At 44.1% G+C, this 26,247-nt stretch overlaps 1 protein-coding gene across 9 annotated transcripts in view; it reads right to left on the bottom strand.

Annotated features, from left to right (window-relative positions):
* Positions 1-6,493: 6,493 nt before the first annotated feature.
* Brca1 (BRCA1 DNA repair associated) overlaps positions 6,494-26,247 on the bottom strand; it is a 66,560-nt gene continuing 46,806 nt past the window's right edge. For 7 of the 9 annotated variants that reach the window (XM_048445740.3, XM_087909952.1, XM_087909953.1 and 4 more), the window contains 9 exons: positions 25,475-25,761; positions 22,590-22,677; positions 19,338-19,415; positions 18,892-18,932; positions 15,036-15,116; positions 11,517-11,571; positions 8,892-8,965; positions 8,572-8,632; positions 6,494-7,673 (listed from right to left, as the gene is read on the bottom strand). In XM_048445740.3, coding sequence (XP_048301697.3) covers positions 7,528-7,673; positions 8,572-8,632; positions 8,892-8,965; positions 11,517-11,571; positions 15,036-15,116; positions 18,892-18,932; positions 19,338-19,415; positions 22,590-22,677; positions 25,475-25,761 — 911 coding nt within the window. In that variant the 3' untranslated portion in view covers positions 6,494-7,527. The remainder of the gene's footprint in view (positions 7,674-8,571; positions 8,633-8,891; positions 8,966-11,516; positions 11,572-15,035; positions 15,117-18,891; positions 18,933-19,337; positions 19,416-22,589; positions 22,678-25,474; positions 25,762-26,247) is intronic. The other 2 variants (XM_048445739.3, XR_015738746.1) reach the window with 2 other exon arrangements.

Below are 26,247 nucleotides of genomic sequence, written 5' to 3'. Positions count from 1 at the left end.
GGGAACTAACTAATGCTAGCTTCCAGTGAGGGGAAAAGCCTTTCTACAGTGCAAACTCTCTTTGACCTTCCCCAGCCTCCAGATTCCACTCAGCACCCTTCCCCAGACGTGGACCAGACAACTTAATGAAGGCATTTTTATCTGTGCCTTAATGAATAGGGACTCCCGGGCTGGTTAGGCCCAGCTCTGCCACCGACTCAGAGTGACCTTTGACAAGTGCCCCAGACTTTAGTTTTATCATCCACAAAGCGATCGTTGGCCCGGTGAGGAGAGATAATATTGGGGCTAGTGCTGAGAACTGACAAAGGTATTCCCAGGAACATCATTATTATTTCTTCGGTCATGGCAGTGGCAGGCTGACGGGTAGGTGCAGTTCTGACTAATCACAAAGGGGCAGGCTCCACGTTGGGCAAACAAGAATGAAATAGGAAGTCTCCGGGAGGGGGCTCAGACGAGTAGATAGATGCCTTAGATGGTGGAGTAAATCACAAAATTGGGCAATATGTGGCTGGCTTTCCAAGGCTCTTAATGTGGGGCTAACGGCTGGATAAGCGGTTCAGTTCATGGGTCCCATGTAACTCAATTAGCAAATACTCATTGGGTGCCTAACAAGGCATCTGCCAGGGCAAACTGGAGTAATAACTATGGGGAAAAAATCTAACCAACCCACAGGGAATACAAGCATCTTGTAGGAAAACAGAGAAGACAGAAGGTAAACATGTGACTGACAGAAGACCACCACCTGTCCGTGGGAGGTACAGGAATTCAAGGCCATCCTTGGTCTCTGGGAGCTTGACACCAGCCTGGGTGACTTGAAATCCCGTTGCCAGAACAAATGCAAACAAAACACAAACTGGGCTGGAGAGGGGGCTCGGTAGTGGGCAGTGCTTCTGCTCTTAGAGAGGATCCAAGACTGGGTCCCAGTGCTGAGGTCCAGCAGCTAACAATTGCCTGTAATTTCATTCCAAGGGATCGGAGACCTCAACTATTTTAAAACAACAATAACAAAATATCTGGGTGTGGTGGCTCAGGCCTTCAATCCCAGCACTCCATAGGCAGAGGCAGGTGGATCTCTGAATTGAATCTAGGTCAACCTGGTCTATATAGTGAGTTCCAGGCCACTCAGGGCTATAAAACAAACAAAATTAAATATAAGTGAAGTAGAATGGGTATTCTAAACTTTTTTTTAAAAAAATTATGTGTATGCATGTTTTGCTTGCATATCTGTGCATCACGTATATACAACAGAGGTCAAAAGAGAACATCAAGCTGGGCGGTAGTGGCACACACCTTTAATCCCAGCACTCAGGAGGCAGAGACAGGCAGATCTCTGTGAGTTTAAGGCCAGCCTGGTCTACCAGAGCTAGTTCCAGAACAGGCTCCAAAGCTACAGAGAAACCCTGTCTCAAAAAACCAATGGGGGAAAGAGAGAGAGAGAACACCAAATTCCCTGGACCCGGAGTTACAGACAGTTGATAGCCACCAGATGAGTGCTGGAAATTGAACCTGGGTCCTTCGGAGGAGTAACCAGTGCTCTTAACCATTGAGTCATCTCTCCAGCCCCTAAATGGGCATCCTAACTGGGGAGGGATTCTGCTCTGGGAAATCAGGGAGAGGCTTTGGGAAGGACAGGGGTTGAGCAAGATTTGGGCCTTGCAGATGGTAGATCAGTAATCAATACAGCTTGAGCAAAATCTGTGGATCCCTACACGTGGTAGCCAGAGCGCCTCACAGGAATCACTGGCTGACATATTAAAGGGGTGGCTTTAAGACTTTATGGACAGGGCTGGAGAGATGGCTCAGTGGTTAAGAGCATTGCCTGCTCTTCCAAAGGTCCTGAGTTCAATTCCCGGCAACCACATGGTGGCTCACAACCATCTGTAATGAGGTCTGGTGCCCTCTTCTGGCGTATAGATGTACAGACAGAATATTGTATACATAAAAATAAATAAATTTATGTATAATTATTATTATACATAAAAATAAATAAATATTAAAAAAAAGACTTTATGTACAAAGGCTTTCCTATCTCCTCTCCTCTACTTGAGAGCCTCGGGCTCTAGCTCCCGAACCTGAGGGGGTCACTTGGTTCCTCCAGAAATTCCAGGCTTCTTTTGCACCTGGTACCTAAATCCCAAGGTGAGATTTCTCTTCTAGAAGTCATTCTGAGTCCTGGTCCCATCGCGTCATTCCCAAAGAACCTCTGAACTAGAACTTTTCTGTCTTGTCTCCACTGGATAGTAAGCAACCTGAAGGCCAGGATGGAGCCGCCACTCTTTCAGAGCCAGACTCAACATAAGCTAAAAAACCTGGGCACACAGCCTCCCCTCAATCACTATTTATTGTTTTCGATACGGGGTTTCTCTGTGTAACAGTCCTGGATTTCCTGGAACTCACTTTGTAGACCAGGCTGGCCTCAAACTCAGGGTCTGCCTGCCCCTGCCTCCCGAGTGCTCCAATTAAAAGCATGTACCACGCCTGGCTTCAATCAGTGATCTTACTGTCCACTGCCTGCTGATCCCTGGCGAAATGCACTGGGAAAAGTCTGCACTGTTTCGCCTGGCACATCTTTGAATCTGGGCTTTGTCACTTTTTTCCTGTAGTGTGACCTACGGCAAGTCATTTGACCTCACAAAACTTTTATTTGTATGTAGGGAATGACGCACGGTGTGCGAGAGCATGGCAGTGGTAATTGATGATTATTATTGCTGTGGTTCCCATGAGTTGGCAAGATCAAATGGCTCACAGGACCTAGGGCTGGATCTCTGAAATTTCCCACTTTAATGTCCCCATCTCCTCCTCCAAGCAGCTCCGGTCTTTTTCTGTAGCAGCCTTTGGGGCTGCTCGCATTCCTGGCTCCAGGCAGGCTTCCTCTGCTCCCCTTAGAGCAAGTCGTTGCTGATTCTCTCAGGGCTGTCCGTGCCTTGCACTCCATCAGTCAATGGAGATAAATTACAAAATCATTTGTTTTATTTGTTCTTGTTACCTTGAGGGCTGTGTGAAATTGCCTTGCCTTTGAAAGCTGCATTTGCATATCTCTATGCTGGAGTCAAAGGCTGCCTCTGTGGTTTCGCTGAGATTTAAATATTAATAAAACCTCCTAAACCTCTAGCTCTATTTTTTTTTTAAACTAGTCTGGCCCTTCGGCTCTTAGGTGGCTAATATAATATAATCTTTGTCCTTGGCTTTGTTTATTCTTAAAGGGCCATCTTGGAGTTAACTGAAGCAGCTGCTGTGACCTTGGAGGTAAGAACCATTCACAAGCCCACCAACCTTATTTATTCTTTACAGGCCCAAAGAGGTCCCTTTCTTGGAGACAAAAGGAGCAGATACAGGGAACATTTTCTAGGATCTTATTCTCCTTATCTCAGCTTGTGGTTCTCAGACTTGAGACTGCAGAGTCCCAGGTCACAGGTGGACCTTCCTGCCACAGTTGCTGGTTCAGTGGGTCTAGGGCAGGTCTGGGAATCTGCACACCGAAGTTCTTAGGTGATGATGTTGCTCCACCCAAGGCCTCCACAGAGCGGCGTGTTTTGAAACCATGCTACTAACGTACATGTTGCCATATCATTTTGGTCTCTGAAATCAGGTGTTCAAAGTTCGAGCCCTTCAGTCACATTAGGGACTCTGTTGCTTACATTTTCATCCAGGATCAGCTTGGGGGTTTTCAAATTGGTATCACATTTTGTATGTGCGCACAGGTGTGCCACAGGGCTCATGTGAACAGAAGACAGCTTGTTTGAGTCAGGTCTCACCTTCCACCATGTGGGTTCTGGGGACTAAAATCAGGTCACGGGCTTGGAGGCAAACCTGCTGAGACAGGGTCTACTGTAACTCTAACTGGCCTGGAACAGGGATCTTTCTGCCTCAGCCTCCTAAGTGTTTAAGTTATAGGTGTGAGCTACAACTCCCAGCTTAAGCACAGCCTCTTGACTCGGTTGCCCAAGTGCAAATGAATAGGTGTGTACCACCTTGCTAGGTGAGGATTAGCCTCTACATTCCTCAAGTCATGCAAGCTCCTTGTAGAAACTAGCTGTTTCCAGCTTTAATTTTTAGTCTGCCACATCTATCTCTTTAATGTTCCCTTGTTTTAGCAGATTTTTAGGTTGTTGGCAGGCAGAGGGCATCTCTAAAGCACAGTGCAGGCCTCTAGTTCAGCCAGTTTAAGCAATGGTGAGTGAGCCCTATTTTTGTGGGTCAGCAGGCCTTCTGTGGTTTCCTGCAGTGCCCCTCACTGCCCTTTTTCCAGGCTGTCCACTTTGGAGGCTGTTCTTATCTGTTCCTAGCAGCCTTCACAGATACATTCTGGGCATCTTGGCTCCTTCCGCCCCAACCATTCCAACACTGATTCCTTTCTTTTTCCTTTGCATGTTTTTGTGCTGATACTCTGTGGATTCTGGCTACATTTTTTAGGAGGGAGATAATCAGGCAGAGTGCTCCTCTAGGCTCCCTCCCTAGGCCTGCCTGATAATCCTCTCCCCGCTCCCTTGCAGGAGATAAAAGTCAGTATAGGAGCCAGTTCCTAAATGCTGCTTTGCCCTGAGAGGGCCAGAGATTGCAGGGTGGAAAAGTGGGAAGGCATCAGAGGTCAAAGGAACAAGATTTACTCCATCATCAGATAGAGCTTTTAATCTAGGCCAAGCACCATAACAGAGCTCCAATCAGACAGAGTATACATGTGTCAGACAATTATCTGACTTGTATTTCGGTTAAATCTGCTCTCACCCAGGATCCCACGAGAGGCAGGGGTGTTCTAGATGCATGTGTTCTTTCTACCGATCTCAGTGTTAAGGGACTGCAGGCCGAAGTCTACCTCGAGTCATGGCTGGTTCCTGGAAATGACTGGGTTAGGACACAGCACTTCTGCTTCCTCCTTACCTGCCTTTCACTAAGTACCTGCTGGGTACTTAGGGAAGCAACAGATCTGGGAGGGTTTGCTTTTGTAAGGCTGAAAGCTTTTCTTCTTAAAGATTTCTTTTATGTCTGTGGCCTGCTATGAGGTCATGGGCACCACATGTGTGCAGCGCCTGCAGAGGCTGCTGGGTCTCCAGGAACTGACTTTAGAACTGTGAGCTACCATGTGAATGCTGGGAAACAGATCCTATGCCAGAGCAGTAAGTACTCTCAACCAGAGAGCAGTCTCTTCAGACCCTTGTTTTGAGACAGATTCCCATGTAGGCCAGACTAACCAGGAACTGATCCTCCAGCTTCCACCCCCCACATATAGGGACTGCAGGTGTGAGCTACCATGTCAGATCAGGGAACCGAACCTGGAGTTAGTACATGCCAGGTAAGCACTCTTACCAACTGAGCCACATCTCCAGCCCATCGGAACCAGCACTTTCTGACAATTGAGAACAGTCAGAAGCTGGGAGATTCAAGGGAGTAGGAATGATAGCCGTGACCTAACATTTCGTCTCTGCCTGACAGGTTGCCTTTATTCTCTCCCAACATAGCCAGTGAAGGAAACTTTTTTTCAGAATCCCCAGACCTAAACTGCCTTTTTCTGGGGTCCTGATTGATGCAAGTGGGATGAAGAATGGTGGGCCAGAGGTAGGCCCAGGTTTCTTTACAGTCATCTGATAGCTATGCAAAACCTTACTGAGACAGAATAGAGCAATCATAGTTGCTTCATTTTTTTACCCACAGTGCCCAGATATTACTGAAGTGCGGTGCTAGGTGTGGTGGGGCACATCTTTAATCCATCACTCGGGAAGCAGAGGCAGGTGATATCTGAGTTCATGGCCACCCTGGTCTACAATCTGGATTCCAGGGCAGTTGGGACTATACAATGGAGACCCTCATTTCAAAACGGGGGGAGAATGAGCAACAAGTACTCTTAACTGCTGAGCCATTGCTCCAGCAGTCCTATAAAATCAATTTAAGGATCTTGCTGGGCAGTGGTGGCGCACGCCTTTAATCCCAGCACTCAGGAGGCAGAGACAGATTCCTGTGAGATCAAGCCCAGCCTGGTCTACAGAGAGAGTTCCAGGACAGGTTTCAAAGCTACACACAAGAACTCTGTCTTGGGGCTAGAGAGATGGCTCAGTGGTTAAGAGCGCAGCTTGCTCTTCCAAAGGTCCTGAGTTCAATTCCCAGCAACCACATGGTGGCCCACAACCATCTGTAATGAGATCTGGTGCCCCCTTCTGGCCTGCAGGCATACATGTAGAATACTAAGAATACTGTATACAGAATAAATAAATCTTTTAAAAAAACAAAACAAAACCCTGTCTTGAAAAACAAAAACAAAAGATTTTAATTTATTATTCTTTTAATTTTTTATTACATTTACTTATTTGGTTAGTTTGCATGTGCACGGGCATACACAGGTCATGCATATGTGTGAAAGGCAGAGGACAACCTACAGAAGTCAGTTTTCCTTGTCTCCTGTGGGCCCCGGGGCTTGAACTCTGGCTTCAGGTGTGGCAGCAGTCCCTTTACCCATTGAGCCGCCTTGCCAGGCCCCCACAAACAGTCACTCTAGTGAAAGTGTTTGGCATTCAGTTTATTTGCAGTGTCAACAGCACAATATTTATAAATCACACTTTGTACAATCAGGTTTCCCCTGCCCTTGCACACTGGGGGGTCAGGGAAGACCTAGTCCCTCCAACAGCTATAAACAGCCCAAGATAATGAGTTTATGAAAAATACATTCTTTTCCTTCAGCAAGCAAAATTATTTATGAAGCAGTACAGTTCAGCAATAGGGAGCAAAAGGGAAAAAATTACTTCTAAGAAAGCAACAGCTCCTTTCCTGGTGGGATCCATCATTTCCAGTCTGAAATATTCATATCAGAGATCTTGTATTTTAAGAGGAATGGGTTACTTAGCAGGGCTACAGCAAACACTGTGTTCATCAGTTACGGGAATTAGAAGGCTCTCCTGGACACTGGTACTTGAAAAACTTTATGTTCATATTGAATACATTATCTGTCTCTGAACTTTTCAGTGTCCACTGACACCCAAGAACTGTTCGGGTTTTCTTTGTGGGGGTGGGAAGTTGGGTTGGGAGGTGCAGGGAGGGGTGGGGGAAATACGGGTGTTGTTTGGTGCTGGGTGCGGAACCTGGAGTCTTGAGTACTGATTTTAAGTCAAATCACAGATCTCAAGAAATCTCCTTGAAGGAATTGACTCTTGGCCTTTATGAACACGAGATATTATAAGAAATAAATTAGGACCACCAGTTATTCACTCTTAGTCAGGGTCTTATATGGCCCAGGCTGGCCTTGGACGCATGATACCCATGTCTCTTCCCACCAAGTGCTGTGATTATAGGCGTGGACGCCATGCCCAGTGCAGACCAGCCACACATTCTACTCTGTCTCTCCCAGAACAATATATAACGAACTAGCATCTTGATCAATTGGTGGGGTTAAAATAGACTTAACTTTTAAGGGACCCTCACATAGGTAGAAACTTTCTTTTACCCCCCAAGGCTGATGCCTATAAAATACTTAGTGAGGAGGATGTGCAAGCACCCAGGAGTGAGAGATGGTCCCTGGGCATGGAAAGGTCACTTCCTAAACTAATCATTGGGGTCTTGTGGCACGCTATAGTCATGGGTGATATTCTGTACCAGGTAGGCGTCCAAATCCCGACGTTGGTAGACGGATATACTGTCCAACACCCAGTCCCACATCACCAGGTGTGCCTCACACAGCTGTCCAATCTCTGCAGATAGAACACACAGAGATAGGTGTCAAGTCATTCTTCAGACCAGACTCAATCAATCCACACTGGGATCTGATTGCAGGAGAACTTAGGGACAACAGGTGGGAGCCAAGCTGGTGCTCTGAAGCAACACTTCAGGACGGAAATCCTTACTCAGAAGCCAGAGGGGCGATTGCAGTAAAAGCCCAGTCTCTGGAAACTGACTGAAATAACACGAGCTTCAACCTGATAAAGGAGAAGCTGCCAAAGAGAGCAACGGTGTGGAGAAATATCTTAAGTGAGGAAACAAACCACCAGAAGCATGATTACTTGTGTGTGTGTAAATGTATATATACGTACACACATACTCTCATTTTTTTAAAGACAGGGTATCACTGTACATCTGTGGCTGGCCTTGAACTTGGCCTGTAGACCATATTATATACTTGAACTCACAGAGACTGAACTACTTCTGCCTCCCAAATGCTGAGGTTAAAGGTGTGTATTACCATACCCGGCCTCATTTATTACTTTTATAATACAAAACAACAAAAACATCAAAAAGATGGTTCAGTGGGTAAAGACACTTGTACAGTCTGACTGTAATAAAGTTTTTCTAATTAACATTTTAGTCATTCATGTAAACCAACCAAAAATAAACAAACAAAAACCAAAACAACAATGACAAAAATAGGCCACGAAGAGTGGCAAAACCTTTTACCCCAGCACCTGAGCACCTGGGAGGCAGAGGCTCACTGAGTTCCAAGACATAGCTGGTTCCATGACAGTCAGGGCTACATGGTGAGACCATACCTCAATAAATAAATAAAATAAAATAAAATAAAAATATTAGTCAAGTAAACACCAGATAATTAGTGTAACAGGACCCCATAGACGTAAGTACATGAATACACTTTACCAGGGCAGTCATTCTCTTCTGTCCAGGCACTTGGCTGTACGATCACAATTGGATGAGCATCCTGCATCCCCAGGAAGGAAGAAAAGTGTATCACAGCAGGGTTTATGGAAGTCTGCCGCCACTTTCACACGGTGAGAGGCTAGAAAGGAAAGGCTTCCCTCCACACATTCACTGCTCATGGTTCCCAAGTCCTTACCGATGCCTCTCAGCTGAGTCCTCTGACACAAGCTCACCGTAGAGAAAGCCCCTGGGCTACTTTACAGGACTTGCTTAATGGCAGGAGAGTGTATTCCTCCTGTTAAGAAGGCCCCAGTACTCACTGTGTCACGGGTGAGTGACGAAAGCTCCTTCACCACAGAAGCCCCACACAGCTGCAGCATCCTCTCCAGCTCATCTGTAGAGGACGGATGTAAAATCATCACAGTAAGCCACACGTGCACCCCGTGCCTGCGCCAGTCTTCCCTCTCAGGGGGCAGTCAGCTTTTGTTTTAAAGGATAGAAAGACCCTAAAATTAGTTTGGCTCCTAAGTTAATCTGCCACTGATATGCCGCTGCCTGCTCTGGTCATTTGTCTCCATGAAACCACTTGGTGGATATGGTTTCGTGGTCTCCCAAACGAAACACGTGAAAAAGAGACCCAGGATAGGATTTCCAGTAAGTCGCTAACTAGCTAGATACTATGTAAAAAACACTCACCTTTCTTCCTTGCTCCTGCATTCTAATTCGGTGTTGATAACTGATAATCACAACCACCGAGAGCACCATTCTTGATAATTACTCTAAATGTGAAAAGATGGGACTGTATTTCATCTAGGGGGGAAGGGGACCTAAAACAACATGTCCTCCTGGCCAGACACCCAGCATAGCATTAGAACAGGTCACATGCTGAGCTAGAATCCACATGTCTAGGGAATGATTATCACAAGAGCTTGGCCTAAGAATCAGCAGCACCGACCAACTTTGGCTTCTTTGGATGTACTCTTAAAAAGATCCTCCTCATACTGTTCAGGAAAGAAGACTGCTCACTCCTGGGAACTGTGGAGGTCTCCTGCCTGCCTGAGCTGAGGCTAACTTAGCCTCTCTGCCAATGACATTCGCTAGAGTCCCCGGCTTTCACTATATTAAAAGTATAAAAACAGAAATCAGCTGGGCAATGGTTGCGCACACTTTTAATTCCAGTAGTTGGGAGGTAGAGGCAGGTGGATCTCTGTGAGTTCGAGGACAGCCAGGGCTACAGAGAAAAACCCTGTCTCAAGAAAACAAAAACCAGAGAGAAATCGCTGCCGACACTCGTGCTACCGCCCATCTGCTTGCGGCCAGACCTCAGGCCCAGGTTTCCAACCCGTGGGCTGTGATCCCTTGGGGGGAGAGATCAAGTGACCCTTTCACAAGAGCTGAATATCAGATATTTATATTATGCTTCATAACAGTAGTAAAATTAGCTATTAAGTGGCAATGAAATAATTTTATGGCTGTGGGTCATCACAGCCCCAGAACTGTGTTAAGGGGAGCATCATTTGGAAGGCCGAGAATGCTGTGCTAAGGTCTACCAAGTCACAGGACTCCAGTCCCTGGAGCTGAAGTGAAACTCAGATTAAAAGGGGAAGAAACCTTCTTTTTGAAGAGAACTAACCACAGCTACACGTGGACAAGGGCCTTTGAGAGCAAGAGTGGAGCCCACAGCAGTCCTCTGTGGCCCGGGTCTCAGGTAGCCCAAACTGGTGGTGACTTCTCTGTGTACTCAAGGACAACCCTAGATTGCTGACTCTCATGACCTCCCAAGTGCTTGGGTTACAGGCACATGTCACTAAGTCCAGCCTCATGGCAGTTTTCATGGTTACATCATATTTAATATTAAATTGAACTAGAAATATCCACCATGAACCTCCCTTTCCCCTGGGCCTGGCCCAGACCATAAAACTTCTATATTAAATGAAGGTGGTTCAGGAAGAAGAGAACTCTTTTTGACATTTATAATAAACTCAAGGTTCTTGCATCCTGCCCATCCTGAAACTTCCTTTGTAGACCTGGAACTCACTTGTAGACCAGGCTGGCCTTGTAGATCTGCTGCCTACCTCTGCCTCCTAAGTGCTGGAATTAAAGGTATGTGCCACTACGGCCTGTTTGATTGTTTTTGAGACAGGGTTCTCACCACTTATCCCGGCTGGCCTAGAGCTCAAGTGCTGGCATTAAAGGCATGTGCCGAGAACCGGAGAGACGGCTCAGTAGTTAAGAGTGCTGATTAGTCTTGCAGAGGTCCTGGGTTTGGTTCCAAGTACCCACAAGGTGGCTCACAACCAACTCTAACTCCAATTCCAGGTTATCTGATTTCTTCTTCTGACCTCTTATGGGCTCCTGGCACACAAGTGGTGTATATACATTCACGGAGACAAAATATTTCACATAAAAATAAAACCACAGTTCTTAAGCAGGGTCTGATAGCACAGAGATAGGTGGATTTTGAGTTTGAGGCCAGCCTGGTCTACATAGTAAGTTTCAGGACATCCAGGTCTACACAGAGACACTTTCTCAAACAGAAAACAAACAAAATCTAACAAAAATTAAAACAACCACAGCAAACAAAACATAACAAAAAAACCAACTACAGCAACAAAGGCCTGTGCTGCCATACCTGGCAAAGCCCAGGTGGTTCTCATCACTGCTGCCCTGCATAGTCTAAGTGAGCAACACTAGAAGTTCTATCCCACACAAGCACAGAATACGGTACCTTAAACCTTAACTCCTCACTACTCATGGGAAAGAACACATGCCTTGCTTTTTGTCATAAAAAGTTTAGGCTCATCTGTTTGGAGAACATCAGAGAAACAAAATAACTCTAGAACATTTGACCAATCTCCACAGAGGCTGACCCTGTCTGCTACTCTGTACACTCTGCTATGTAAGCCAGGCTGGTTCTGCAACTGCACAGCCTCCCGGGTGCTCACCTTTGGGCATGTTGGTGAAAGGTTCACAACAACAGATTTTTAGGCCTTCGAAGAGCTGCAAAGAGAACAGAATGAGTGATGTCGTGCAGAGAAAAGAATCTACGTCACAGGTGTGCAGGTGTCCCAGGAGCCAGAAGGGCACATCTGAGCTCCTCGAGCTGGGGTTACTAGCAGATGTGAGCTGCATAATGTGGATGCTGGAAATCAAAAGCAGGTCTTCGGAATGAGCAGCAAGCACTCTCAACTGAGCTACCGCTCCAGACTCTCTCCCCTTTCTGTGAGACAGGCTGCCTCAAACTTGTTGGTCTCAAAATCCTGATCCTCCTACTTCCACCTTTCAAATGCTGGGATGACAGAAATGCACCACCTTGTCCAGAGTCTGGGTTTTTATAAGAAATAGAGACCCCCTAAAATGGAACAACTTTTCTTTACCACTAGACAACTTCTGTGCTCCTTCCTAGAGATAAGATGATCAGTTCGACATTCTGAACTGATTTCGGATTTTACTGAATTGTGTATAAAATTGATCTATATTCTATAGTCACCCTAAAAAATATATATTATTTTGTGTGTGTACGCATGTGCCATATGTCCAAGTGCTGGTGGAGGCCAGAGGACATCAGATTTCCTGGTGCTGATGTTACAGGCAGCTGTGAGATATCCAGTGTGGATGCTAAGAAGAGCAGGAAGTGCTCTTAACCTCTGAGTTCTCTCTAGCCCCTGAAGTCATTCTTTGTCATTTAGGGGACGAATACCTTGTCAGGTCCAGGTTTATGATTGGTGACCTGGCAAAGTGACTTCACTTTTTGTCAGAGATGATGAAAATAAACTAAACACTAACAACCTACTGGTTCTTCTTTACATTTAATAGCAAGAAATTCAAAGGTACTAGATGATGGATGATGTTTACCCTGACTGGGTGCATCAGGACTACCACGCCCAGCCAGTACAGCCATCTATCTTCTGTGCACACATTCCTTTTCTCTGCTAGTCAAAAGCCCCTTCCCCCTCCCTACTGCTATGACAACTACCATTGCATCTTCAGGCGACTTGGACATTTCTCATTTGGTGAACCCTTTCACCCAGCTAGCTGGAACACCTGGTTTTCTGATGACAAAGAATACATACAAACACGGTAATTACAATGCTCCTTAGCGCCATCCAAAGAATGTTACGTGAGGGCTGGACAGATGGCTCAGTGGTTAAGAGCATTGCCTGCTCTTCCAAAGGTCCGGAGTTCAAATCCCAGCAAACACATGGCGGCTCACAACCATCTGTAATGAGGCCTGGCGCCCTCTTCTGGTCTGAAGGCATACACGTAGACAGAATATTGTATACATAATAAATAAATGGATATTTTTAAAAAAGAACATTACGTAATACCAGAAATGTCCTGCATCTGTCTCATAAGATGTAAGCCCTAACACATGAGGTTGTCAGGCATTTGAAATGTGGTTAGTGTGATTGAGGAACTGAACTTCTGAACTTTTTTTTTCCTTTTTTTTTGGAGCTAGGGTTTCTCTGTGTAGCCCTGGCTGTCAAAATCCCAGGTGTACACTGACTTGAGTTCTGAGAGTTTCAAGTATATCATTTTAAAGAAACCTAATGTGTTAGTTATTAATATTTTTGTTTTGATACAGGATCTCAGTCTGTTGTCCACCAAATTTACAATTCTCCTGCCTTAGCTTTGAGTGTTGGGATTACAAAGGAGCGCCACTCACGAGGTGTACGGATGGCTGTAACTTCGTATACCGTTTGAGTAACTCATTCTTCTGACTGTCTTCCTACCTTCTATGACACTAGAAGAAAACTGACTGGGTCAGCAGAGACAAAATCAAGGGGCTGAAAACGACAGATGGCTCTACTGGAAATGACTTCACCCCACATGACAGGCAGAGAAAGAGGGCAGCAGGCAAATCAGTTATTGTTGGAAATGACAGCTCCCACCTCTGCCGCTCTCCCCATCTCTATGAATAAAATGGATCCCCAGTGTGTTGACAGGACCTAGATGCTCATAAATGCTAAAAGTTCCCTCCAGGCAGTCAGTTGGAGCAAATGCTGCCTTGAGACATATAAAACATTAGGAATTTTCGTATCCAGGCCAACAATGATGAGAATGTCTAGTTATGAGATAAGGAATCTAAAGCGTCACCTCTAAAAACACATCTCTTTGTGAAAATACTGCAGTGACATTTCAGTATCCTCTGAATGTCATTACTTTGCCCAAGCAGTTTCTATCACTGCCATCCTGAATGCAAGAGAAATCCTGTGGCACTCGGCTTTCCTTTGAGGAAGGAGGGACGGACCTGGTGTTAATTCTGCACGGAACCAGCTGGGTAAGAACAAACAGTTGGCTCATAAAGAACACCTTGGGGAAAAGCGAAAAGCAGGGTGAGCAGCTTTTCTTGGCACCTGGAACAGTTATGTGATAGGCTCAGAGAGTGAGGATGGGCTTATCCCAAGGGTTCAGAACTCCAGGCTTGGTTTGTGATCCCGTCCAAAGCAGTTTTCCGTAGAAAAGCCACCCTTACCGGTCTCCTCTCAAGTTTCTGTGGAGGAACAGAAGGCACTCCGCGTGGGAGTGTTCTGAAACACCTGCTGGTGCACACTTGAAAGGGAAGAAAAGCAGCCTGGGAACACAAGCACTTATCCAGTAACCTGGGAAAGCAGTTGGCTCCGGCCTGCCAGGCAGGTGTGAAATATTGCGGAGACTTCTTCCTGCAAGGAGGATGCAGCTCTGACTGCACCATCTGCTATGGCATGCTAGAGAAAGTCAGAGTCCTGCTCTTACTTGCAAAGTTGTTGGGATACTTTGCTTTTCTCCTGCAAAGCCACTATAACTTGTGAGCTTATATTTGAAGCTCGAGGGCCTGTGTTTAGCTTCTTCTATCACTCACTAGTTAAATGACCTGGGGAGCTTAACCTCTCTGAACTCAATTTTCTCATATATAAAATAAGTGGCATATTCTCATATGTAACATATAGTTAATAATAGTACACACATTACAGTGTTGTAGGTTGTTGATTATGAGTGTGCACAGGTTGTATCATGTACACTGCTTGCACTTACTGTGCTACTCAGAGAAAAGACTACAGTGAAGTAAGAAGAGCAAAAGGTTTAGATTTACATCTTTGAGCTCTTTTTTTGGGGGGGGGCGTTAGAGATAGGGTTTCTTTGTGTGGGCCTGGATGTCCTGGAACTCACTCTGTAGACCAGGCTGGCCTCGAACTCACAGACATCTGCCCGCTTCTGCCTCCCTAGTGCTGGGATTAAAGGAATGTGCCATGACTGAGCCTAGAGTCACATCTTTGAAATCTAAACTCTATCACTATCAGCTGAGATCTAAACCTTGGCCAGGACCTGAAATTATAACTACCACTCTAGGCTTTATGTTCTCTTACGGGGCAGAAACAATCCTTGTTTGCCTTGTTGGGCACATAGCCAGTGCCCAGTGCCCCACAGCAGCTGGCTGCAGAGCCCCAGGCTGTGGTTTCTGTCACACATGAGAGGGACTTTACCTTTTCCTTGGATTCTCTGGATCGCTTTGGACCTTGGTGGTTTCTTCCAGTAACAACATCTCCTTTGACTTCAAATTCATGCTGAAACCAAACACAAAACTTTATGATCAGTGGGGTGGAGAGATGACCCAGCTGTTAAGAGTGTGAACTCATCTTGCAGAAGACCAGAGTTTGGTTTCTAGTTCCCATGTCTGGCTGCTCACAACCACCTATAAGTCCAGTTCCAAGGGGATCTGACACAGGCACTATATTCATGTGTACATGTACACACACACACACACACACACACACACAAAATTAAAAACTGGGCCATGTGGCAGAGTACCACGTACCAGGCCAGCCAGGACTATATTATGAAACCTTGTCTTTATTATTACTATTACTATTATTATTGAGACAAAGCTGTGTAGCCTGGCTGGCCTAGAACTCGATCTGTAGATTATGCTGCTGCTTGATTCTGCCTCTTCCCGAGAGCTGAGATTTAAAGACCTATCCAACCATACCCAAATGAGATCCTGTCTCAGATTTTTTTAAAAAAATTCATCCTTATATTTTATTTTATGTATGAGTGCTTTGCTTACATGTATGTATGTGTTTCATACACACACCTGATACCCAAAGAGATCAGATTCCCTGGAACTGGAGTTATAGATAGCTATGAGAATTCATGAAATGCTGGAATAAAACCCTGGTTCCTAGCCTGGTGTGGTAGCACATGCCTTTAATACCAGCACTTGGAAGGTGGTGGGAGGCAGATCTTGGAGTTTGAGGCTAGTATGGTCTACAGAATGAGTTCTAAGACAACCAGGGCTATATACAACACAGTAAAAACCCTCTCTCAAAAACCACCACTAACAAAACAACACAAAGCTAACAAAACAACACAAAAAATCCTGGTTCCTTAGAATAGCCAAGTGCTTTTAACCACTGATTTCTCTTCTAGGGCCCAGGTTCAATTCCCAGCACTCACAAAAGCAACTCACAACTGTCTGTAACTCCAATTCCAGAGGATCTGACACTTCACACAGACATATATGCAGGCAAAACATCAATGCATGTAAAATAAATATAAAAAAAACATTAAAAAATGAAACCCAAACCAACTCCAAGAAAACAAAACCCCCAAACACACAAAGCACTGTGACCAGAGGAAGAGAAATCACATTCATTGAAGTACTTTGTTATTTATTTAGTTAGTGTGCAGCACACCTGTAGGCTGAGGCTGGCTCTCTCCATCCATGTGGGTCCTGAGATCGGCCTTCGGGGCATCAGGCTGGGCAGCTGGTGCCTTCACCTGAGCCACCTCCACAGTCCCAAGGTCAATCTTTGCTCAAATACCGATCTCATTGGGATTTGATTTTCTTTTAAAAATGTATTTTAATTTCTAACACCCATCTCTTTTCGAAACATTCACTCAGCATTTAGATTAAACTGCTAACACTGTACCGTGTAAGGATAACTGAGGGTTTGATCACTTAAATCAATTGTGTGTTGTCAGCTGAAAACACTAGGGCTTTTCAGAGTTCTGTTGATTCAGTTACTGAAGCCAAAACAATAAAATGAGGCCAGTGAGATGGCTCAGCAGGTAAAGCAGCTAAAGCGGCCTGCCATGAAGTCTGACAACCTCAGTCCAAACCCAGAACCCATATAAAGGTAGGGTATGCAGCTCCACACAAAGTCTTCCTGATCTGGTCCTTGTCTCTGAGTTCTCACCCTGCCCTGCCATCTGTGCTCCCTACACAAAATTCGCCAGTTCCCTACCTTCAACTATAATGGTCTATTCTTCTTTAATAAACCAAACTCATGCCTACATCCAGATCTATTGTTTGTTTTTGTTTTTATTTTGAAAATAAACTGTTTCTCTGTATAGCCCTGGCTGTCCTGGAACTTGCTGCAGAACTACTTTTGTACACTGTGATACTATACGTATTGCTCTCATTGGCTAATAAAGAGCTGACGGGCAGGTAGAGGTTAAGCGGAACTTGAGGACAAAGCAAGGAAGTGGGAAAAAAGGAGGGCAGAGTCACCAGGAGATGCGGAGAAGATGAACATGCCATGCTGAAAAAGGCACTACCATATGGAAGAGTGTAGATAAGAAATATGGGTTAGGGGGTGATCAGGAAGGGGGAGGGGGAGAAACGATTGTTTTCTAAAAAAAAAAAAAAGTAAATTTAAGTTGTAAGAGCTAGTTAGTAACAAGCCTAAGCTATCAGTTGAGCTTTTATAATTAATATTAAATGTCTGTGTGGTTATTTGGGAGCCTGCAGGAGCTCGTAGAGAAGTCTACTCTCAAACTTACACAGATCCACCTACCTCTGCCTCCAGGGTGGGGATTCAAGGTGTATGCAGCCATGCCCGGCCACACCCAGATTTTAGGGCTTTCTGTTCCTACCTATTAGAGTTGTTCTCTACAGTTTTTCAAAGATAGTTTTTTCTTGTTATTTAGGTCTCAGCTCGTTGTTTCATAAAGACTTTGCCCGACCTCTGTAACTGAGGTAGGTAACCCTTGACTCCAGACAACTGTTAGTCTGCTGTCCATCAAAGCATTTATTGGTGTATAAGATTCCTCTATTTATTGTGGATCTCCTCTTACTAGGCACACATCTTTCCAGAGTAGGGAATCTGGTCATTCTTGTTTACTGTGGTATTCCTAGTAACCGATACTTGGTGGGCTCCCAATAAATGGTTGCTAAGTGAAATTAACATCAAGTGTCATTTAATTAATTATGAATATACTGAGCAGTATGTAATAGTTTTAAACAGATTCCACTAATTTTGTTTTATGTGATCTACCGTCATCATCAGTTCTTGGCTGTACTAAAATTATTCTTCCTACTACATGCTTAACTTATTTAATTCTCACTGTTCTTTGTATCATAAAAAAAGCAGCATTTCTTGGAAGATCAATTTCTAAACAGATAGTCAGCATATTAATTTTTTTTTTTCAGAGACAGGGTCTCCTGTAGCTTATGCTGGCTTTGAACTCATGTAATTTAAGGATGACCGAGCCGCTCATTCTGCTGCTCCCACTCTCTAAGACTGAGATCACAAGCATATGTAATTCATATTCACGAGGTGCTGGGAATCAAACCCAGGGTCACACGCATGTTAAACAAGCACAAACTAAGCCACACCCTTACCCAAAGTAATTTTCTTTAACAATGGTGACTAGCCAGTTTCCTACAAAGGTGTACACTTATAAGAGAAGGCTCTTGGTGTGGTGGAACATACTTATAATCCCAGAATCCCAGCACTTGGGAGGTCAGGGGTGGGTGATCAGGAGTGCCAGACCATTCCATGATATGTGACAAACCCCCAAAAGGGTGGTGGTGGTGGCTGTTTCTGATTATTTACTTATAAAGACAGGCGCAGCCAGGCATGGTGGCACAGGGCTTTAGTTCCAAGACAGAGAAGGCAGAGACAGGTGGATTTTTATAAGTTTGAGGCCAGCCTGGTCTACAAACTGAGTTACAGGACAGTCAGAGCTGTTACACAGAGAAACCCTGTCTCGAAAAAACAAAAACAAAAAAAAAGGCTCTTATTATGTAGCCTAGGCTGGCCTGAAATTATGTAGTCCAGTCAGGCCTCAAACTCCTAAGCGTCGGTATCACAGATATACACCACCTCATCTGGCTCTGGAGGTGGTTCATTATTTGTTCATATGAATCTTTATTTTGTAAATTCTTTCTTTCTCCAAAGAAAACACTTTCTTCTGCAATCTAGAACGAATAAGAACATGGCATTTCCTGGCCTGCTCTACATCACTCTCAACGCCCCCATCACTGAGGAAAACGTGTAATGAAGGAAAAGCAATGCCCATTCCAGTGTCTCTGGCGCGTGCGCATCAACTACCTACCACACTCAGCAGTTTTCTTTCTTGAATAGACCGGATGACCCCTGCAGAGAACGCAGGAGAGATAAGTCATGAAGAGCAGAACAACAGGGTCTCTTCGTGGAGTGGGAAATTCAGCAATTCACAGGAGAGCTAACTCTTTAAAAAGGCCTGTGGCAGATTTCCTTCTGGACACAGCAGAACGTTATATTATTTAAACATTATAAAAGTGCTGCTGTATATGGGCTCCTCCTACTACTAAATAAGTCCTCGCTCACATGCCAGCACTGCCAAGAGGAGACCAGCTCCTGTTAGTTCTATCTGAACAAAGCCATAGCATCTAAAGACAAAGCTAGTTTTGTGTTAAAGACCTTTTGGTAACTCAGACTTCGCATCAGCAGAAACCTCAGGTGTTAAAATGCAATTCTGAGGTGTTAAAGGGAGGAGCAGACACACTGCATTGTACTTACATGAATAACTAACTATCCATTTTCCTCCTGCGATTCCTAGAAAATATTTCAGTGTCCGTTCACACACAAGCTCAGCGTCTGCAGAATGAAAGACACGAAAGCGTTAGAAAATCAGAAGTGGGAGGTGCTGCCCGAGAAGCTGGAGCCCAGCACCCCTTGAGATAAAATCAGAAGCCAGAAGCACCACTAACGATAACCAGCAGGAGTGGGTTGTTGGATGCCATGTTCGCCTCAGCTCAGAGACGCCAAGGCTAGCTAAGGAGCTCTACCCCATGTTAATTAGTACTAGTGATCAATGTGGGTGCAGATCTACTTTACCAGACAGGAATATGTAAGAAAAGTGCCGAAGTCCTAAATTTGAAAAAAAAAAAATTAAAAAAATTAAAAAAGATCCTAAATCAGAAATGCCAATGACAAGTTCAGCCCTGCAGTTTCTCCCCGGGGACCCTGCGAGGCACAGGGAAGCAGTCTCGCCAGCTATTCTCTTTCCCGTGTAGGTATTCCAATAAGCAGGAGATGAAGAGACATACATGGAAGAAGAGGGCGCCAGATCTCATTATAGATGGCTGTGAGCCACCATGTGGTTGCTGGGAATTGAACTCAGGACCTCTGGAAGAAGAGTCAGTGCTCTTAACCTCTGAGCCATATCTCCAGCCCCTTAATTTGTATTTTAAAGTTCTCTTTCACCTTTATCACCTTTCATCCTAACCCATTTCTTAAAACATTAAAATCTAATGGCATTCGTCTCTTAAATAGAACTTAGCTTCCACATCTTGTTCTGGCACCTGCCTCCAATGAGCACTGCCTTCTGGCACAATTTCTGTGCACGAGAAACCTAGATCTTAGCAGTCTCACGGAAAGAGTCAAAGAGCTGTCAACCTTGTGGTGGAGCCTAGAGCTCTGTGGTAGTCTGAATGTAATTGGCCCCCACAATCCCAAAGGGAGTGGTACTACTAGGAGGTGTGGCTGTGTTGGAGGAAATAATGTGTCACTGTGGCGGTGAGCTTTGAGTTTTCCTATGCTCAGGATACCGCCCAGTGTCCCAGACCATTTCCTGTGGCCTGCAAGATGTAGGACTCTCAGCTACTTTGTCAGCACTGTGACTGCTGTGTGTCACCATGCTTCCTGCCATAATGGACTGAACCTCTGAAACTGTAAGTGAGGCACCCCAATTAAATACCGGACATCTCTTCACAGCAACAGAAACCTAACTAAGATAAGCTCTAAGGACAGAAATATCCCAGGATGGGCAAGCGTGCACCAGAAAACCAATTCTGTGAGCAAGGTTTTATAGTGTAGTCCTAATCTGTACCTCCCATACTTCTGTGCAGTTTTCTGACTTTCTGAGCCTTACAATAATTCTTTAGATGCTTAGAGATGGATATCTCAGCCCCTTGAATCTTCTCATTCATTTACTTTGCCAAACATCACTTTTATTTAAAAATTTTTTTTGATTTATTGTATGTATAACTGTTTTGCTTACATGTGTGTTTATGTATCACATGCATGACTAGTGCCTGAGAGCACAAGGGGGCAGTGGATACTCTGAAACTAGAGTTATGGGTGGTTGTGAGTTGCAATGTGGGTGCTAGGGTCCTCTGCGAGAAAAAAGTGCTCTCTCTCTCTCTCTCTCTCTCTCTCTCTCTCTCTCTCTCTCTCTCACACACACACACACACACACACACACACACACACACTTTTATTTTGGTGGCAGCCGATAGAGGGGTGTTTGCAACAGGGTTTCTCTGTAACTACCTTGGCTGTCCTGGAACTCACTCTGTATGCTATGTCTCTAGCTAACATAGATCTGCCTGCCTCTGCCTCCTGAGTGCTAGGATTAAAGGTGTGCTCCACCAGCCCCTAGCCTCTCTAAGCCTATTAGTTGTCACAGTGAAAAAACTGTTGAGCACAAAGAGTATCACCTAGACAGTCACTTCAGCAGAAGAGTCATCAAAGGCCAGAGCCACACTTCTACACTTGCTACATGTACCAGGCTTGTATTAAATAAAGCAGGCCAATTTCATATAAGCTTTTCAGCAGCTCTACGTGGTTACTCAGATTTTACAGTCAACTACAAACTCCCAGAGTTATCTTACACAAACTCACTAAGACTAAAAAACGGAGACAGCGTACGACACATGAGCGGGTCCACTCTTTTCCTCCTTCACATGTTAAGGCTATAGGACACACACCCAGCCACACTCAAGCCAAGAGTCACATGTAGCTCACTACTCTCCAAGGTCTGAGTGGAGATTTACTTCCACCCTGTTCTCTTCTTTGTATTACTTGCTCTTCCATGATTTGGTCTGCTCTATACCCCCTGAACTCCAAGGAGCACACAGGAAGTGTGGTTCAGCAATTCATTTTGTCACTCCCCAAATCCAACAGAAGGTCATACAAGATCACCGTCTTTGAACTCAGGACCTTTGGAAGAGTAGGCAATGCTTTTAACCTCTGAGCCATCTCTCCAGCCCCCCAAAACTATTTTTTTTGGAGAATTTGCATATATATATATGGGACATCTTTCATGTATAACACAAAAATCAATTTTTTTTGTTGCTACTTCATTTGTTTTTTAAGACAAGGTCTTGCTTTATAGCGTAGGTTGGTCTTGAACTTCTGGTCTTCCTGCCTAGTCTCCTGAATGCTGGGATCAAAGGTTTGAGTTACCACAGCCAAGTCATTCATGTTTTATATACAAAACCTGAGGGTAACTTTTTGTTTATGGTGCTAGGATAGGACCCGGAGCAGTGGTCCTCAGCCTTCCTAATGCTGTGACCCTTTAGTACAGTTCCTCATGTGGCAATCCCCAAGCATGAAATTATTTTCATTGTTTCTCCATTACTGTAATTTTGCTACTGTTATGAATCATAATGTAAATATTTGTGTTTTTTTGATGGTCTTAGGTGACCCCTGTGAAAAGGCCTTTCAACCCCCAAAGGGGTTGCAACCCATGGGTTGAGAATCACTGATCTGGGGCCTTGAACATGCCAACTAAGTAGCACTCTTCCACCAAGCTTCATCTGCAAACCCTAAAGGCAATTTTACACAGCATGCTTCATATGTCGCCTACAGCCTGACTGTGAACTGCCACATGAAAAGGAGAATTTCCACTTGCTATGTTATTATGTCCATATTCAAATAGTTGTAGATTTTGAATTTTTGGATTAGGGATGCTCAACTTGATTTATATGGCTCTTAATGCGGTTTACGAGATAAATGCAATATAGTTTGTAAAGGTTTGTAGTATACCTGTTTTGATAATAACATGCGTAGTCTCCTCGGTAATTACATCAGTTAAAGTGAAGCGGTATTTTTTAGCAAACTTTTGCACAATCATCTGAAACAAAAAATCAAACACCGAGTTAAGTTAGGGGCTGGAGAGATGGCTCAATGGTTAAAAGTACTAGCTGCTCGCTCTTTCTTTCTTTCTTTCCTTCCTTCCTTCCTTTGATTTGGTTTTTGAGACAGGGCTTCTCTGTGTAACCACCCTAGCTGTCCTGGAACTAGCTCTGTAGACCAGGCTGGCCTCGAACTCACAGAGATCTGCCTGTTTCTGCTTCCTGAGTGCAGGGATTAAAGGCATGCACCACCACTGCCTGCTAGCTGTTCTTTCTTTCATATGACCCAGATTCAATTCCCAGCACCCACATGACAGCTCACAACTGTCTGTAACTCCAGTTCTATGGACTCTGGTACCCTCACACTGACACACATGCAAACAAAACACCAATGCTCATAAAAAAAAATAAAATCTTAAAAGAAATTATGCTAAATTATCTTTGGTACACAGCTTAGAGTATTAGTTATTCCAACAGAGTCTCCATTCTCAGAAAAGACACACTCTTAAAACTATTTTTTTTAAATATCGATCGTGCATTTGTGTATGTGCATGTGGGGTCAGAGGACAATTCTGTGGAGTTGGTTCTCTCCTCCCGCTTTCCTGTGTTTTGGGGATTGAACTTGGGTTGTCAGGGTTACAGGCAAACACCTTTCCCTGTTGAGTCACCTTCATCACCTGCCTTGGCTTTTAAAATTATAACAAGGTTGAAGTCTCAAAACTGACAACTTAATAAAAACTACATATAAGTCAGCCAGGCATGGTAGCACACACTCCTAATCCCAGCACTTGGGAGGCAGAGGCAGATCTGGGTTCAAGGTCAAACTGGTCTTAATACCGAGTTCTAGTCCAACCAGGGCTACATTGTGAGATCTTGTCTCAAGTAAATAATATCCCCCTAACTCTCGCAAGCAAAGAAATGAAACCCCCCAAACCATGAAAAGTCAGAGAAAGACATTCTAAGGCAGTCTAATATAGTACCAGAAGCCAGAGAATTAACTAGATTCTTGGAGTTTCTTTGCAGAATGACAGACCGCCATCCTGCAGCTGAAATTTATCTGCTTACATCTTATAAACTGAGTGGTAACTAGCCTTACATAGAAAATTCTGCTGTAGAATCACACAGCTCAAAAGCAAGGAATCAACTCTGATAGTTACAAAGCACTCAAGAAAAGGTATCTGTAGTAAATACAAAAAATATCAATTCTCTCTTAAGAAAAATAGTCGAAGAGACTCATTCTTCCCAAAAGAAATCTGGAGTCTCTTAGTTATTATCTATCAAGCAAATAAAAATCAACAGGCAATAAAAGAAATTAACCAGATCCACTATGGGCACAGCTGACATAACTGGTAGCTACTGTTGGGTAAATAGGTTTGATTACCAGGGAGCATCATCATCTAGCCCTCGGCACCATGCAAATATTTATGTGCCCGAGTACTGCAGTGGAAGCTGGACACCTCTCACGACACACTGCCCCCAGCACTGGAAGGCAGCAGGCTGGAGAAGCTAACGCCACCCTCCCACTTTTGCTGCTGCCCTCTGCCAGTATCATTAGCAATTCTGAACTGGCTAATTGCTGAAATCCCAGCCTTAAAACAGTGCTCAGTTAGAAGAGCAACTGCTGAAAAGATCATCTTAACACGGGCTTCAGAATTAATCATGTGTAATACAGTCAGTGGCTTTCATCATAGATTTAACACACTTCAGCAAATCCGAATAGAGCTCAAAATTTTCCTCTTTGCTTGTTTAAAGAAAACATGTACCAAAGCCACTTGTAGTTTAAGCTGCACCTCAGAATTGCCCAAGGCAAAAACGATTAGACCACTCTTGCTATCTCTAAAGAGCTGAACTCACAAAACAAAGGAACAGTGAATACAAATTTTCAGCAAATAAATGGGAATTCTAGATGTGAAGGCAAGTTCATCAAGAGCTACTTAAACAAACTGTTCTCTGAGCATGGGACTGTGAGGTGACAAGGTACTTACACATAGCATCTATCAGGCAGACAAGCTAGCTTTGCCTTTTCAATAGCAGGACACACAGGGCCCAAGAATCTATGTAGTCACTACCTGTACAGCCATGAGGACGGGAATGGTGCCTAGCATATGAAGGATCTATTAAGAAGACACTTCAGAACAATTTAGTTGCCTCTTAGTGTACAATAAATGGTATCTACTATTAAATCCAATTGATAGTTAGGTATGTTATCATATTTTAAAGAAATATACAATTATTTTATTATTATGACAGTTAATTTTAGGAGAAATAAATTTCCCAGAATGTTTGAAATCTATAAGCAGCTTAAAAAGAAACATGGGTTCAGTCAGCTTCATGTTTCAATGAGTATGAAACAATTTCCATCTCTGGCACCGGGGCCCGAGGAGGTGCCCAAATCCTAATAAACAAGGGGTGCCAAGGGCAGAGGACAGAGCAGGGTACTGAAAAAGCTATCTACCAGCCAAGATAAAGACAAACAGACCCTGGAGAAATGCCACTACATGGGAATATTCTCAAAACCAGTCTACATTTAGTTACATGCTGATAAATTTACTTAGATATGAATTGAGGAGGGAAAAACGATACCTTCTGGAGAGAGGTGATATATCTAGTTACCTTTTTTTTTTAAAATAAAAAGAAAATTCTAATACAATTCAAAAATTGTACCATACTCAGCGAGGTACTTAATACTCAATAATTATTTCCTCAGATAGATTTCTTCTTAGAGGTTATGCATTGCTAGTACATCTATAGCAGTCAAGGCCCAGTCACTATAGAGGTGATTATGAATACACTCACTACTTCTTTGAGGGTCAATCCTGAAACCACCATGGATATTCCTTTATTGGCTCTTCCTTTTGAAGACGTCAATTCTGGCTTTATCTCGCTCACAGTTTCCACCACTGCAGTGTGAGCATGAGCAGCAGCTGGGCTTGTGAAAGACTTGGAAACTTGACACTCGGATATTTTCTGTGCAGAATTTGAAGCAGATGTGGTGCACACATGAACTGGCTCTTTAGGGGACTCAGATTCAGGGTCTCTACTAGAGAAAAGGCTGGTTCCAGATTCTAGACATGGGGTTCCTTCTGCAAGGAAGAGAATTTTAATTGATGTGGCAATAAATGTAGAATTCAAGGTTCCAGTCTCCGGGAAAATTAAAAAGACCCATTAAGATATGTTACGAGAACACGCTTCTCTAAATAGTAATATGGCATTATTTGTTTGTTTGTTTTTTGAGACAGGGTTTCTCTGTGTAGTCCTAGTTGTCCTGGAACTTACTCTGTAGACCAGGCTGGCCTCAAACTAGGAGATACATCTGCCTCTGCCTCCTGAGTGCTGGGATTAGAGGTGTGTACCACAATGCCTGGTTAATATGGCATTATTAGAAAAAAAGAAAGAAGAAACAACACAGGGCTGGAAAGAGGGCTACTCTTTCAAAAGACCGAGGTTCAATTTCTAATATCCACATGGTAGCTCAAAATTGTTTCTAACTCTAGATTCAGGGCGTCCAACACCTTCTTCTGGCCTCTGTGGGAACCAAGCATGAAAGCGGTACACAGACATACATGTAG

This window comes from Myodes glareolus, chromosome 9, assembly GCF_982192425.1.
Source record: "Myodes glareolus chromosome 9, mMyoGla1.1, whole genome shotgun sequence".
NCBI lineage: Eukaryota > Metazoa > Chordata > Mammalia > Rodentia > Cricetidae > Myodes > Myodes glareolus.
This window is presented reverse-complemented; position numbering and strand designations above follow the sequence as displayed.